A 15,704-nucleotide genomic window follows, 5' to 3' on the forward strand; every position below is an offset into this window, starting at 1 on the left:
GTTTGAAGGCTGTCTGAATCAGTGCTGACAAGGGACTATATTCCTGCATGTAGAGAGTCCTGGAGATTAGAGCACTATGTGTTTATTCTTGTCCTATGGTGGCTTGTTCTGTAGAAGAAAGATGCTGTGTCTTCTTTCTGATTACCTGGTAGTGCATTGGGGTGCATACTGGGATAGATGGTATCATTGGGTCATTTGGCCACCACCATGCCTTGTCTGGTGTCCTTGTTGTCTTCACCAATTAACCATGCAATTTACAAGTTATAAGTGCCTGTGAGCATTGTTATTCTGGCACTTGTTTCTGTAGCTCTCTCTCTCTGTTTGCTGATATTGACCCACCACTTTTCTGCCCCCCCCCCAATTTTTAATAACATTAACAGAAATAGTAACAAGCCATAAACCTCAGCAGCAATAAAAACCTCCAGCTGCACAAAATAACAAAATATCAAAGCAAAAAAGAAAAACAAAGCTATTCCAAAGCATAATATGACAGACATGATTGTGCAAATGCCAACAAAGAGGGAGCCAGATAGGTCTCATAGGGGAGGGAGTTCCAGAGTATTTGAGCAGCAACTGAAAAGGCCCTGTTATGTCTTTACCCACCACACCTCTGTGGGTGGTGGTAACCAGAGCAGGACCTGCGTTGATTCCTTCCACATGCAGGCAAATTCATAAGAAAGAAGATAATTCTTTAAATATCCTGGTCCCAGACCATTTAGGACATTAAAGGTATTGAATGACCAACATTTGTGCTCTGAAACTACAAAGAGCCAGTGCAGATCAAACAATAAGGAAGCCTCATTTTCTGAACAATGGCTGTTGGCAGCACTCTGGCTGCAGCATTTTGCATTAACTGCAGTTTTGCGTCTTTTCAGAGGTATGTGTGTGTACAACCAGGCATGTGGCCAGATCTGCTTTCTCCAGGAAACGTTTATGACTGCTTTCCAGTTTCCTTCTGACTCTGCTGCTGAGTGTGCATATAGCATAATGACTACTTACACCATCATTAGCCCTGACATAGCAGCTGCTGATGTAGAAGGACTATAGGATCAGCATGCCCATTTTTTGATACAATACAGGTGCAATAGTATATTTATAGAAGACGATTATATTTTTTTACAGCCTTTTTCACTTTGGATTCATGCCACAAAGTGCACTCAAGGTATGCAGACTTCCTTTAATACAGTGCCGTCATTCCTTAAATATACTCCCTACAAACTTATATTGTCCCTTTTTGTACTATATAGAACAGGTTTAAAATAAGCAGAGGGAAATAAAAGTCTATACCACATATCTGGCTACTGACAATTTGCCAATACACAGCTATGGAACAAACACTGGGAAAGGCCGCTGAATCCATGAGCTACATTTTGGACAATTCTTAAGACATTAAAATGAAATGAAATAATTTATACCAGTACCATTTTGGTATTCATTTATTTTTTAAAAATGTTGTTAACTTGTCTCCATTAAAATTGTTCAAGGCAATTTACAACATAAAAAGACAAGATCACAAATTAAACAAACATATAAACATATAAAATTATTTTAAAATGCAAAAAAAAATCATATGAGCATGGTTCAGAATAATATACCAGAGAGCTTAAAACTCAGCACACTGGCAGGTCAATTGTTTGTTAAAAGAAAAAGAAAAGTCTTTGCAGTGATAGCTGTCAAAGAGATGCCTTCAAAATACCACTATGCTCAGAAGATTGCCTAGTTTCATTCAAACATTTTTGCTTTGATTCCTAAGAGGACCACATCACCGGTAAGCAATTATCAAGTGCAATCATAAACACTAGTAGAAGGGTGGAGTAGGGCCAATAACCGGAAGGAAAACTCCAATTTTAAAAGTGAGATCAATTATGTAAACTGGACATACTTACATAGATTCACTTAATGGTCAATGTGCTTAACTAGCATTCTGCTTGCTAATATTGATAGAATTTGGAAATGATTTCACGTTTGCTTTAGAACTGGGGAAGGAATATCTTGAATATGGACAGAGTAAAATAGGAGTAGGAGAAAGGGAGAAGCACTCTGTGCATATAGAAGTAGACGTGGGAGAGAGAGAGGTGGGGGCTATTATGCTGGACATCAAGGTAGTTTCTTCCATCTCTGATGCTCCTCACTCCTGACCTGAGAGTCTTCTTCACGAAGGAGCTGCTGACAGAAGAACTCTTCTGACTTTTTGAGTCTAGGTATAACCACAGAGCCTAGGACTTGCCGATCAGAAGGTCGGCGGTTCGAATCCCCGCGACGGGATGAACTCCCATTGCTCAGTCCCTGCTCCTGCCAACCTAGCAGCTCGAAAGCACGTCAAAGTGCAAGTAGATCAATAGGTACCGCTCCGGTGGTAGGTAAACGGCGTTTCCGTGCACTGCTCTGGTACGCCAGAAGCGGCTTAGTCATGCTGGCCACATGACCCGGAAGCTGTACGCCAGCTCCCTCAGCCAATAAAGCGAGATGAGCGCCACAACCCCAGAGTCAGCCACGACTGGACCTAATGGTCAGGGGTCCCTTTACCTTTATAAACACTGGTGGGGTTGCAAGGTACCAACACTATCACCTTTTGAACTACCTTGAGATACTGTAATCTGTATGATTACTTAATTTTGATATATTTTAAATGAATTGTTAATTGTTGAATTGCCACTGTTACATTGTAGCCACATTGTGATTCTTATTATGCATTATGGTTACAGCTGTAGTGCTACCATTGTATGTTTAATTTTTGTAAATTGCTTTGAGCAAAAAAAAATGCAGCATATTAATAAACTGTGACTTTGCAAAGGAATTGGGAGCTGCACAGAATTATTTCTGATTCTCAAGACCATTCTCAAGACCATTGGAGGCCATCAAGTATACAGCATAGTTCTTCAACACACACCAATTACCCCCAAGCTTTCTTCATTTTAGTAGTTTAATTTAGAGGATGTTGTTGTTTCTATTGTTAAACAATTTGGAGTCAGATATTCTTGCTGATATAATGTGGTCTCCCTCATATGGGCTGAGATACCGTAGATTACACTGATTTCTCTGTCCATATTTTATCCCACTATTTAGGTTCCAGAATACTCCCACTGTCACCTTCCTGTGCAGACTTTAGTCCATCAAATTATCCCATAGAATAGATACCAGTTCTTTACACAGTTCTGCAAGTATGACTTTGTAAAGAGGCCTGGTGTCCTGGGTGTGGATGTGTGAATCTGACCAAAGATTATTTAGCTGAAGGAGAAGCAACCGTCCTTCGTACAAGTCACCAAGGGGCAGAGGAAGCTGTTTCTGAATAATAGGTCTATAATTTATTTTAAAAATAAATAAATCATGCTTCCTAAAGTAGCCTTTCATTTCCCATTCTGAGAGAATGTTCCTTATAGTTGAATCCAGAACAGAATGATGATAATGTAACAGGGGCAGTAGGGAACACATAGGATAAATGAGATCCTGTCAGTTCTACGATATCTAACTTCAATAGCATAAGTGGCATTTGGCAGATCTGAAATGCCTTGTAGTATAAAGCAACATTCAACAGTCCCCCTCCACCAAATCTGTTGTATAAGACTTTTAATGCCAAGCAATACCTTTTACCCTGAAAAATGAATTTATTAATTGCTGCCAACACTTGAGAGTGGAATGATGGAAGAGGAAAGGGAGAGACTGAAATGGAAACAGAAAATGTGCAATCATTTTCATTTGAACCCTTGCTATTTACCCTAAAATAGAAAAGTGAAGCTTGTTCTATGTCCAACTATGCAAGTCTCATTTAGTTTTTTCTTAAAGGAGCTACAATTAAGATGGAACAATTTGGATTTTCTTTCTTTCTGGGGATCTCTACTTCCAGGTAACAAGCTTATAAAACAGATAAACAAACAAACATAATACATAAACAAACAAACAAAAAATGGCAATGCACAATAATTAGTATATTCATCCACAGTTAGGGTTTGCTTTGCAAGCTTCTCCATGTGTAGATTCTTTTCTTATTAAGTCTTTTCCTGCTGGACACCGTGAAAGTCAACGTAAGGTTAAATTGACAGGTAGGCTAAATTATTACAGTGGCTGGACCACATCCAGAGAACATGATACATATTTGCCAGACCTTGTTGGGACTCTTTGCATAGACTCAGTCTCAGTGAAATAAACGAAAAGGCACAGATAATATTTTCCTTTTAGCGAGAGAAGCCAGAAACTGCAGGAACATATTGAGGAGAGGGCAGAGGGGTGAGTGAAGCGAGATTGAGGGCAAAAGACTGCCTTGAAGTTGCCAAGTCACTTGGAGAAAGGCCTGCCCTTTGACCGATGCTGGCAATGCCTTGAAGACTGCCCTTTAGCAGGAGACAAGTGGGACCTGAAGTAAAATGTTTCAGTGTATCCCACTTCCTAAAAAGAGTGTTCCTGTTCAGGGCTGCAGTCAGCCAGTATCTCCAAGTTGGACAATCCATTACCCATCCCCATTTCATTTTTCTTTTCCAATTGGGACTCTACACTCCATGGTACATGCTCAATTTTCATTGGACCTTTGTTGTTGTTGTTGGGCAGGGGCTGCCTTCCATGGGTGCTTACATTTTGTTGTTGTTATTTTTGTTACTTCTACAAACCCCAGGATCCCAAGAACATGCTGTTAACCTTCTCTTGTAATTCAGTGGCCCTGTTTGGGCTACCATCCTGTCACCGCTCACCGCCTGAGTTTGCTAATAAATGCATTATTGTTGTCTTACTCCCTTATGTTCTGGGGCTCAGCCTAAGCACAAATTAAAGCCGAGGCTAAATTACTGATGTAATATCATATCAGGCAGTCCAAGGCCTATGTAAAATGACACCGTTGAAAGCTTTCCTTTCATTAGTGACAGAGAGCCAAGATATCAAAATCACCAGAGACTGATGCCTGTTTGCTTTGCTTGCTCTAAATATCACAGCCCATGCAACTGCATTTGCTGACAGCATCTCTCATTTCACTTGCTTCCTCCCAAAAGAATTCCAATTAAAAGTTTTAGGCACTTCATATTAATGCAGCTATGAGGAAGTAGGTTAGAAGACAGCTTTTTCCTTCTTTCACCAATAAGATGCTCAACAGCTGTCGGAGGCGAGCCAGCAGTAAATCACACAAAGTAAGCAGAGTTAACTCTTGATTAGAAGAATCAGGATCTGCACAGGAGTGTCAGGTCTAATGAGCATAGCAACTCTTCTTTGGTAGGGTTTGCCCCTATGAAGCAGTTGTAGCGACTGAAGATCCCTGTCTTCCCACAGCTGTCAAAGTCTCCTCCTCCCCAGGGCTTTCCCCAAGCAATCAGAGACTGCACCTGTGTCTTTGCTTCTCCTGCTTCATGCCTCGCAGCAGAAGGGGGAGACACCCGTGCCTCTTCACCAGCCTGTATCCTCTCTGCTTCTTGGTCTCCCTCATCTCCTGCTTCTGATTCTGGACTTCTCTCTGCCACAGAGTCTTCTTGCTCACTAAACCCTGTTACCTCTTCAGCTTCTGATACCTCCTCCTTCCAGTCTTCTCCCTCTGACCACTCATCGTTATCCCACCACCAAGCCCCTGGCTCTAATCCTTCTCCCCTTGGGGGTTCTCCAGCTGGTTCCTCCCTCCATTCCTCTGTGTCCAACCAGTCCCTGACATTAGCTTTTGCCTCAACTTTGGTGTCTGGAGTTTATGATAATCTCATTATTGAGATCCATTTCAAGCTGGGTTTGGGACAGAAATGCCTTGGTTGCTGTAGTCATTGAACTTTGCTGGAAGATAAACCGGCTGGATGCTCCCATGGCCTGATGAATCTTGTGGCTCTCTTAACAGATTTTGACACCATTGATCATGGTATCACTTTGGGTCTCCTTGCTGGGATGGTGAAGACTGGTTTTCTGTGTTTAAAGTCCTTGCTTTAGGCTGGGTGGTGATGCTAGGAGGCTGATAATCTACCCTATAGCTGTTGACTTGCAGAACACCAAGAGGGCCTATCTTGTCTCCCATGCTATTTCACATCAACATGAAGCCATGTGACATGCAGAGATTTGGGTGATTGCTGCTAATCATTAGCAGGTAGATGACACCCAGCTCTACTCCTCTTTGCCAGCTGACCCCAGGGAGGAGGCAGTGTAAGTTGTAATACATTTGTTGGATTAGTGATGGACTGGATAGAGTGAACAAACTGAGATTTAATCCAGACAAGACAAAAGTATGGAGTACATTGTTGATTCTGGAGTAGGTATGGAATTCACTTTAGATGGTGTTGCAGTCTCCATGTATACTCAGGTTTGCATTGGGGGGGTGGGGGGTTGGATCCAGCGTTGCTCCTGGATGCCCATGTGGTAGTGGCGGCAAGGGTGCTTTTTACCAGGTTAGGCTGATACCACAATTGTAGCACCCTTTCCTAGGCAAAAGTGACCTAGCCATGCCATAAAAGATGGTGTACACAGTCACTAGATGGTTAGGTGGGCAGGCCACAGGGAACACAGATGGCCAGTCTTGAAAAAGCTTAATTAGCTCCCAGATAGATTTCAAGCCTAACTTAAAGTGCTGGTTTTGACTTTTAAAGTTCTAAATTAGGGACAGAGAACCCCTGACTTTCCAGCTTTTATTAGACTGCAACTCCTATTATCCCTGACCATTGCCTTGTTGAATGGAGCTGGTGGAAGCTGGAGTCCAACAACGTCTGAAAGACCATCCAGTCACAATCCTAAATGATCTGGCTCCAGGATACTGAAAGGACCACCTTCTCCCATACACACCCACTAACATTTTTAAGTTCTTCCACAGAGGCCTTACTCTAGATCCCTCTACCATTGGTCAACTAGAGAAAGACACAGGGTTGTTGCAGTACAACAGATGATTTGGAGATCTCTTCCTTGTGAAGCTTGTTCTCTTCTGTTAGCTTTTTAGCATCAAGAGGTTTAGACTGTATTGTTTTAAACATCCTGCTTTCTCTGGATACTCTACTGCTTTGTTTTGTTTTCTTCATCTGGGATTTTGATGTTTGTTTACTGCTGCCTAATTAGTTGCTGGCTGGTTTTCGGTGGGGGTTTTGGGGTTTTTTTTAAAATTATTGTTTTAATGGGTATTTTGTTCTTGTTCTATTCAAGTCTGTTACCTGCCTTTCAGACTCACTGGTTCAAATATGACAGGATATAAATAGTGTCATACACTTATATGCCTTTGGAAAGAGGTTTGGGAGGCTTCTTTTTTAGCAAGCCTGGAGACAGATGAGAAGTTGTGTGTTTGTTTGCAGGCATGGTAGCATGGTTCAGACATTGTTCTATGTGATGTGCTGATCCCACTATCTAGCAAATGTTTGCATTTGTAATGTTCCACCAGTGGATTGTAGTTAGACCTATGCAGTTATATAACTTGCAAAAATAATTGTTTCTCTAAACTTCCAAGCTTTATACACAATTAATTAAATACCGTATTTTTCCATGTATAAGACTAGGGTTTTTTCCCCTAAAAAATAATGTAAAAAATTAGGGGGCGTCTTATACACGGATACATCTTCCCCATTTTCTTGAAGTCCCCCAAAATAGTGGGCATCCTATAAATGGGGACGTCTTATAGACGGAAAAATATGGTAATATGTTCTTTAAAAACAGATTCTCTTACACTTGACACATTTGTTTCCAAATATGGTTTGGACTGCAATTCTATATATACCTACAGTGTACTTGGGAGGAAATTCACCTAGAACTTACTTCTGATGAAATATGCATAGAATTACAGTGCTAGTTTCTAAATTCCATTAAAGATTCTAATACAGAATAACCTTAATAACGAAGGAACTCCTAAATCTTTCATTAAATAAAAACACATACATGAATTAAATATATAGAGAAATACCAAGTCATTTATTAAAATGGTGTAATTAATGAGATCGGGTTGTTATTTAAGACTTTAGGACTTTCTTTAAGACCTAGAGAAAGAAGTTACTTTTCAGGTGACCTGTTCGTATCCCTTTTGCCCAGTAGGGCCTTGTTAGCTGAAAGATGGACAAGCAGAGCCCCCTAGCTGTAGCTTAAAGAATCTATGGCTTGCATAAAGAGGGGAAACATGCAAGTGGATAATGCAAGTGATATTTTGAGAGGATCTTTGCTGTCTGCAGTGTTGCAGGGAATCCTGTGGTTCCTTATAGGGATAGCAAGATTCCCCAATAAGAAGATCAGTCATGGTGGACAAGCTTCCCTGAAAGACCCCCATCACTGGCCATCTTCCCCTGCATCATGCAGAGTATGCTTAGGGTGCTCTCTCAGTACCAAAGAGGCATCAGTGAAGTCTCAGTAGCATGGGGAGCACTCTGTATGAACAGAGCATGCATTCTAGAGGAGACTCCAGCAGCATCTTCAACACAAAGTCAAGGGGACCCCTGGGTGTAGGAAGATTGAAAACCACTAATCCACAACGGTTAGGACTCTGATTAAAGACACGTTTACCTAATTATTCATATTAGGTTTTTTTTATCAGTCTATTGAATAATATTTGCACAGGGCTGGAAACAATGGTTCTGAACCAAGACACACGTTTTCTTTGTTTTTAGGCAATGCAATTTCTTTTTAGACAATGCACACGTCTATCATAGAAGACCTGGGTGTGAAAGGAGAGAGGGTGTCTCTTTAGGTGCTTGTCATCTGCAGGTATCTTTTTATAAAATCAGCATTTTGTTTCAAATGCACATTTTTGGGGAGCGGGAATTATTAGCTGCATAATATGTAGTTTTCAGCTAATGACTGTGATCGGCTTTATTTTGTGAATGCTCTTAAAAGCATATCCTATGTAATCCCCAATGTTATCAATATCTGAAGTTTTTGTAGCATGGACTAAAACAGCCTAGCAAGTAGATCTTTTGTAATACAATTTTCAGCGCAGGTCTGGGTACAAGTGGGAGAACCATTTTTAATTTCCACAACTACCAGAGCAGTCTGATGAGTGGGCAATGCCTATCCATCAAAGCCCCCTGCCCTTTTAATAAAGTACTATTTTTATTCTCCATCTGGACATTCAGTGAAATTACACTGAAGAAAATCTTACATAAGGCATAAGATGAGAGTTCCAGCAACTCTTCATTGTATTAAAATCGAAACGAAAAGGAGGAGTCAGCAGGAAAGATGATGTGTCTGGAGAAAATGCTGTTTATTCACAGTTTAAGTGGTTGAGCCAGAATTGCACTTGGAGGGAGAGAATTGGCATGGGGGGGGGGGAGGAGAGGAAGCTTTGCAAAGCCAATCATAGCCATAATTGTGAGTGAGTGTAGCAGACCACACCATCTTTGAAAGAGAACCATAATTTTTGCTTTTGGTTCTGCACGGATTAATTTCCTGTATGTTTAATTTTATTTTTGACATGGCTTTCTCTATCTAGTGTCATTTATTTTAGTGGCTATAATAACTCAGTGGAAAATGTCACATTTCATTTCCAAGGCATAGAGCTCCCAGGCAGCACACAGTGGCTCTCACTAGTCTACAGAAGGTGGGCTTTTCACATGTCAGGTAATATATATGTATGTGTATATTTATGTGGGCATACATATATTGTATCTGAGGCATAAGAATTGTATTCAGACATAAGGCTAAATTATGATTTAATGGTATGAGAACAAACAAATGAGCCAAAGCTTGTAAACTCTTTCCTTTCCCCTTCCATCTTACCTTCCATTACTGGTTTAGCAAAGGAAACCATAATTTGCTATTCCAACCAAACCTGAGGAACTATGATTTGCCTCAGCACTAGGATTAAACTATGGTTTGAAATCCTGATTTGCAAGCAAGTAATGGTTTGTGTCAACCACAGTTAATTGGGTATGGCCAAATAGCAAACCGTAGTTTGCTACTTGCTTGTGACTGGAAGTTTCTAATCTCCGTGCCAAGGAAGGAGAAAGGGGAACTAGGAAGGAATGTGTGAACCCAAGGCTCAAGCCTGATTATGGTCGTAATGCTAACATTTAGCAGATAAACCTTGGTTTAATTCCGTGTTATGTCTGAGTAGCCCCAAAGACGAGTTCATGCCATTCCTCTCCCAGACGTTTTATTGTTTAAGTTAACCTGTGGACTGCCCATTTCTTATTTCCAGGCAGACTGTGGCGGAATGTAATAGTTAGATGTTATAACTCATATCACATGACACATACTTTCCATTGCTTTGGAGATTCTTCTTCTCTAGTGGCAGAATAAGGATACAAAGGCTAGCAGTAAAAAATACAACCAGCTGAAGCTAGCAGCACTGGGCCTGGAGTATTCGTGAATGTGGCACAGAGCAGGAGAGTCAGTCAGCAGGAAAGCAGGTCAAGGGAGAATTGGGGGACATCTGCCTGCTAATGATTAGCAGCAATCACCCAAATCTCTGCATGGTTACTAAATGCTGTCCTGTAGCTACACTAATTATTCTTGTGGCTTAGATCCTTAAGGGTTTAAAGTCCTAAGACTCATTAGGGTAAATAAACAAGGTTGGACCTGCCACAATATACTGCAGCATGAAGTGCTTCCCATTCAGGATTCTAGATACTCCACTCCATTATATTCCCTGTCCCACTTGACTTTGAGTTTCCCCTGCCTCCCCAACAGTCAGCTAGCATTCCTTGGCCACAAAGAATGCTCAGTCTCAACTGGCTTACATTGAGAAGGAAATGGGGTAGAGCCCTCAGAGCTTTAGGTTTTTTACTAAAAATTTTAACATAGTATTTCTGCAAGCAAACTTGGAAATTCCTCTGAGTCAGCCAATACCTCCTTATTTTATTCAGGTGATGCCATGTTTGGATGCATAAGCCATAAAACTACTGAGAATTGATACTGCTATGGTGAGTGTACCTCATGGGATTCTATCACCCGCTTCTGCTAACCTAAGATTTGTTGTGGTCTTCAGACAGCCTCCTTGATCCAGCAACAGAGCCCATCATCTGACTGCTGGATTGGAGTGGGAAACCAGAGTCACACAAGGAGCACCAAGCATGTGTCCCACCGCTATATGGGCTGATCTCTGGGTTCAGGGCTCAAAGTCTGTTATCAAAGCAATCACGGTGGTGGGGCAGGATAGAGATCTGTACTATGTATCTAAAGCAGCATCATACTACTGTTAACAGTCATGACTTCCTCCAAAGAATCCTGGGGACTGTAGTTCTTTAAAGGTGCTGAGAGGTTTTAGGAGACCTCCTACTCCCCACACAGAGCTACAATTTCCACAGTGGTTTAACAGTCAATCCCTCTTCTCGGGGAATTTTAGGAACTGTAGCTCTGTGAAGGGGAATAGGGATCTCCTAACAACTCTCAGCACCCTTAACAAACTACCTTCCACATAATTGGGGGGGGGGAGCTCTGACTGCTTAAAATGGTATGATACTGCTTTAAAAGTGTAGTGCAGATGGGGTCAATATAAGCATGCTTTGCAATGTGATCCCCTCTAGAGGTCTTAATTTAATGTTTCATCATTCCATTTCCAATTTGCCAGGAATGAAATATGTAGAAGATTTTAATTTATTAGCTCTATGTTTTACAGTTTCTTTTAAAAAATATTATTTAACGGACAATATGCTTTTTATTGTGATTATTTACCATAGCAGCACACAGCTACCAGAATAATGTCACCTTCTGCGGTATTTTGAATCAATTTACAATATGTGCAAAAATTTAATCAATAAGTACAATTAATATTGCAAATAAATGTCAAAATGATATACTTACTGCTGGATAAACGAGCACCATTTCATGAGTAAATGTTCTTTGTGGCATCAGTTCAACCCCCACTTTCATCTACAGTAAGCAGATTAAATGGAATAAAAAACGACGTGCCAGTTTTTAAAGGTACAAATGGCACAAATTTCAAATTATTGATTGCTGACTATGCTTACAGACATCAAACAGTGCTTTCTTTTCGGGCAGCTGTAATAGCTCACTTCAATGTAGACAAGATCTATTAAATAAAAGTTGAAAATGTGGTGACTCCTGACAAGTCAATGTCCTTTTTAAATCACCCTTATTCTGATTTTTTATGGGTCAAAAAGGAAAGCTAATTAAGACAGCAATTCTGTGCTATCTACCTGGGAGCAAGCCCCATTGAGCTCTGTGGCACTTACTTTCAAGAAAGAGTATGTACTGGTAGACTAATTTATGAGGCATATATTATGTTAGGGAGTAATCTTGAACATAGTTATGAGGCTTAAATCCCATTGGCTCCCATGTGATTTAAACAGTGTGTGCAGCACTTGGAACTGTAGGTTTGTGACTGAAAATACCATACTTTCCTTACAGTGTAATAATATACTGTAAAAGCCTTTTTAGGAAGCAAGCTCTCACCCCATTTTATTCTCAGAACTCTAACCACTGGACAATACAGAACTTAAATTCTCAACTATACACACTAATACTTAAGAATTCATTTCAGCTGGTGATCATCATAAGCAAATTTTGCACACCCAGGCAAGAAAATGGGTAATAGATTTGATAAAAGAATCTTGAGCATGTGAACTGAAACCACCTCAGGGTTTTGTTGTTATTTTTTTGCGGTGATAAAAGGGTCTAATTCTTTCATGTCTGTCTGGAAACATCTGTCAAAATGTTTTCATAATCAAAATTCAGCATGCAGCACATCCATTTTTATACTATGAAAGGCCCAAACAAACCTGTTAGCCATCTGAATGCAGATGCTGATGATCCAATTGGCAGAGAATTAAATCCTGCTCCTCCTTTAGAGATAGTTTTTGAAACACCAAAGTAAGCAAAACAGTCAATAACTCCAAATCTCTGCTTTGTGGCTTGTGATCAAAGTATTAAAATAATGGATATATTATTCTGACTTGATTACTGACAAAATATTGTTCTAGAGCAATGACTTTTTTTAAAAAAGAGAAAGGAAATTTCAAATTGAACACAAAAGATTTGTTTTCTATAAAATACAACTCTCAGTATTTGAATTCAGCTTCAACAAATACAGGCTTCCTTTAATTTCTTTTTTCTTATTGATCCAAGCGAATAACAACTCTCGTTTTTCAGAAAATAATCTAATACTCAAAGAAATAGAGAATATGACAGAAAGAAAACAGAACAGAGACTGAAGGTACTTCCAAACTGGTGCTTAATGTGGGATCGGTGTGCCTCATGCATGCAAGTTTCTTGCATGGCCAAAACAACATTGTTGGCATTTAAATGTCACCTAGTATCCTTCCCCTGCATTTAATCAGAATTTACCCTATTGGGGAGCAATCCAATACATCTTAAAATATTATTAGTACAAAACAAAACCTTATTGTCAATGACTATTTTATGATACCTCTGATTTGTTTGAACATTAAGGTCCCATTTGGAAGCACTCAGAATAAATGGACTCCAAATCTCAAGCTGACACAAGGAAAAACATATGTTTGCCATTTTCAGAAGTCTGCAGACTCTATAAAACGTAGGCCACATTACCTGCTTCCATTTTCCTGATTTCTCTGTTGTTTCCCCCGTGATGAATTATCAATTGGATGTTCCTCAGTGCAGGGACTTCTCCTCTAATACTTTTGGAAGTGTCATGCAGGTAGTTGGAGTTGTATGAACAAACAAGCCCAGGAAACACAGATAGCCAGAGAAGCTGCAGAGCACTGGAGGACTGTTGAATGGAAAGAAACAGACACAGAGAGCAACACACTCACACATGTTGTCTACTTTGAAATTATATGGTAAGCGCAACCCTGCACCCACCAAAATTGTAAAGAAACACCCAGTGAATGAGGCAGAAAAACAGGAACCTCTTTCAAAGGAAAGCACAGCGCTTATCTCTCTCTACTGGTCATTTTTTCTACTCCAAATTAGCTGCTTTTCTCCTGCAAGAGGTCCAAAATGCATGTGTGCAGAAAGAGGATAGAAACAGCTTTTTCTCCCTCTCTCATAATACTGGAACCTGGGGCCATCAACTGACGCGGAATGTTGGAAGGTTCAAGACAGAGAAAAGAAAGTGCTTCTTCACAGAGCACATAGTTAAACTATATAATTTGCTCCCACAAGATGCAGTGAGGGCCATCAGTTTGGATGGCTTTAAAAAGGGATTAGACAAATTCATGGAGGAGAAGGCTATCAGTGAATAGCAGCTACAACGGCTATGTTCTACTGCAGGAGGCAGTACAGTGGTACCTCGGGTTACAGACGCTTCAGGTTACAGACGCTTCAGGTTACAGACTCCGCTAACCCAGAAACAGTACCTCAGGTTAAGAACTTTGCTTCAGGATGAGAACAGAAATCGCGTGGCGACAGCGGGAGGCCCCATTAGCTAAAGTGATACCTCAGGTTAAGAACAGTTTCAGGTTAAGAACGGACCTCCGGAACGAATTAAGTTCTTAACCAGAGGTACCACTGTATACCTCTGAATTCCAGTTTCTCAGAATCATAACTGGGAACAATGCTGTGGTAACTAAGGTCGTTTGTTAGACTTCCTATAGGTATCTGGTTGGCTACTGTGAGAACAGAATGTTGGACCAGGCGGCCTTTGGATCCAGCTGAACTTTTTTATTTTCTTATAGTTAAATGCTACTTGCCAGATGCTCCTCCATTTCCCAAATCTGCTTCTGTTTTAAAAGAAAAGCTTTTTGGGCAATGTGGCATTATATGTAGTGGGAAGGAATAGCAAAAAAAGACCATTTGGGCTGGCCACACACATTTTCAATATCCTTTTACAAGAAATCTCGAACTGTTTTTGTTTTTTAAAAAGCTGTTTCTCTTTACAAAGCCTCATGTCCTCCTCTTACCTCCTTGACAATCTCATTCTTAACACAAGAAAAGAAGCCAGGACTTTTGCAAAATCGAGGATGACTCACAGCAAGAGACACTTGAAAGGATAACTGGAAATAACTTAATAGGAGGAATTCAGTTCTTCCCTTCTGTTCCTCCCAAGCTACTGCTTGCAAGCAAGTCTCCTCAGTTTTACTAAAACATCCTGGGTTGCTTCACTCATCAATTTGCTCTTTGAGTCGCTTGTCTTCAAAGAAACCTACTCCACTTCTATCCTCTTGCAAGGTTTGTTCAACTAAGTTTCCACCAACCGCAGTTCACTGGGTTCTTCCAAAAATGTGAATTGTTCAGGTTCCATTGAAGCACAACTGGTTGCTATGCAGCAGCATCCAATGCATATTTACTCAGAAGTATGTCCCACTATATAGGGACGCGGGTGGTGCTGTGGTGTAAACCACTGAGCCTTGGGTTTGCCGATCGGAAGGTCAGCGGTTCGAATCCCCGCGATAGGGTGAGCTCCTGTTGCTCGGTCCCCGCTCCTGCCAACCTAGCAATTCGAAAGCACATCAAAGTGCAAGTAGATAAATAGGTACCGCTCCAGTGGGAAGGTAAACGGCATTTCCGTGCACTGCTCTGGTTTCGCCAGAGGCGGCTTAGTCATGCTGGCCACTTGACCTGGAAAAACTGTCTGCAGACAAACGTCGGCTACCTCAGCAGTAAAGCAAAATGAGCGCTGTAACCCCAGAGTCATTCGTGACTGGACTTAACTGTCAGGGGTCCTTTACCTTTTTATGTCCCACTGGGTCCAGTGAAATTTACGTAAGTGTGCACAAGATTGCTCTCATAGGCTCCGATTCTAAGATAAGTGAACAAAAGGCACCTGCCTGAGTCCCCGAAAAGCCTCTCCAGAGGATTGTGGCCCTTCTGAATAATAATGGGGCGGGAGTACAGTGGGAGAGGAGAATCAGCCAAAATTTGGAGAATCTCTGCTTGATTTTGGTTGATTCCCCCTCCCCTATTAGCTCCTT

The 15,704-nt window shown here is 40.8% G+C and overlaps 1 protein-coding gene across 1 annotated transcript in view; it reads right to left on the minus strand.

The window, feature by feature from the left end:
• Nucleotides 1–1,423: 1,423 nt before the first annotated feature.
• The window catches only part of LOC310677915 (uncharacterized protein), a 116,461-nt gene continuing 102,180 nt past the window's right edge, over nucleotides 1,424–15,704 (minus strand). The window contains exons 6-11 of the mRNA XM_083441141.1: nucleotides 13,381–13,561; nucleotides 11,823–11,884; nucleotides 11,656–11,724; nucleotides 5,487–10,137; nucleotides 2,539–5,413; nucleotides 1,424–2,216 (exon numbers count right to left, since the gene is read on the minus strand). Coding sequence (XP_083297267.1) covers nucleotides 10,090–10,137; nucleotides 11,656–11,724; nucleotides 11,823–11,884; nucleotides 13,381–13,561 — 360 coding nt within the window. The 3' untranslated portion in view covers nucleotides 1,424–2,216; nucleotides 2,539–5,413; nucleotides 5,487–10,089. The remainder of the gene's footprint in view (nucleotides 2,217–2,538; nucleotides 5,414–5,486; nucleotides 10,138–11,655; nucleotides 11,725–11,822; nucleotides 11,885–13,380; nucleotides 13,562–15,704) is intronic.

This window comes from Podarcis tiliguerta (genome assembly GCF_965153285.1).
Source record: "Podarcis tiliguerta genome assembly, chromosome: 5".
In the NCBI taxonomy this organism is placed as follows: domain Eukaryota; kingdom Metazoa; phylum Chordata; class Lepidosauria; order Squamata; family Lacertidae; genus Podarcis; species Podarcis tiliguerta.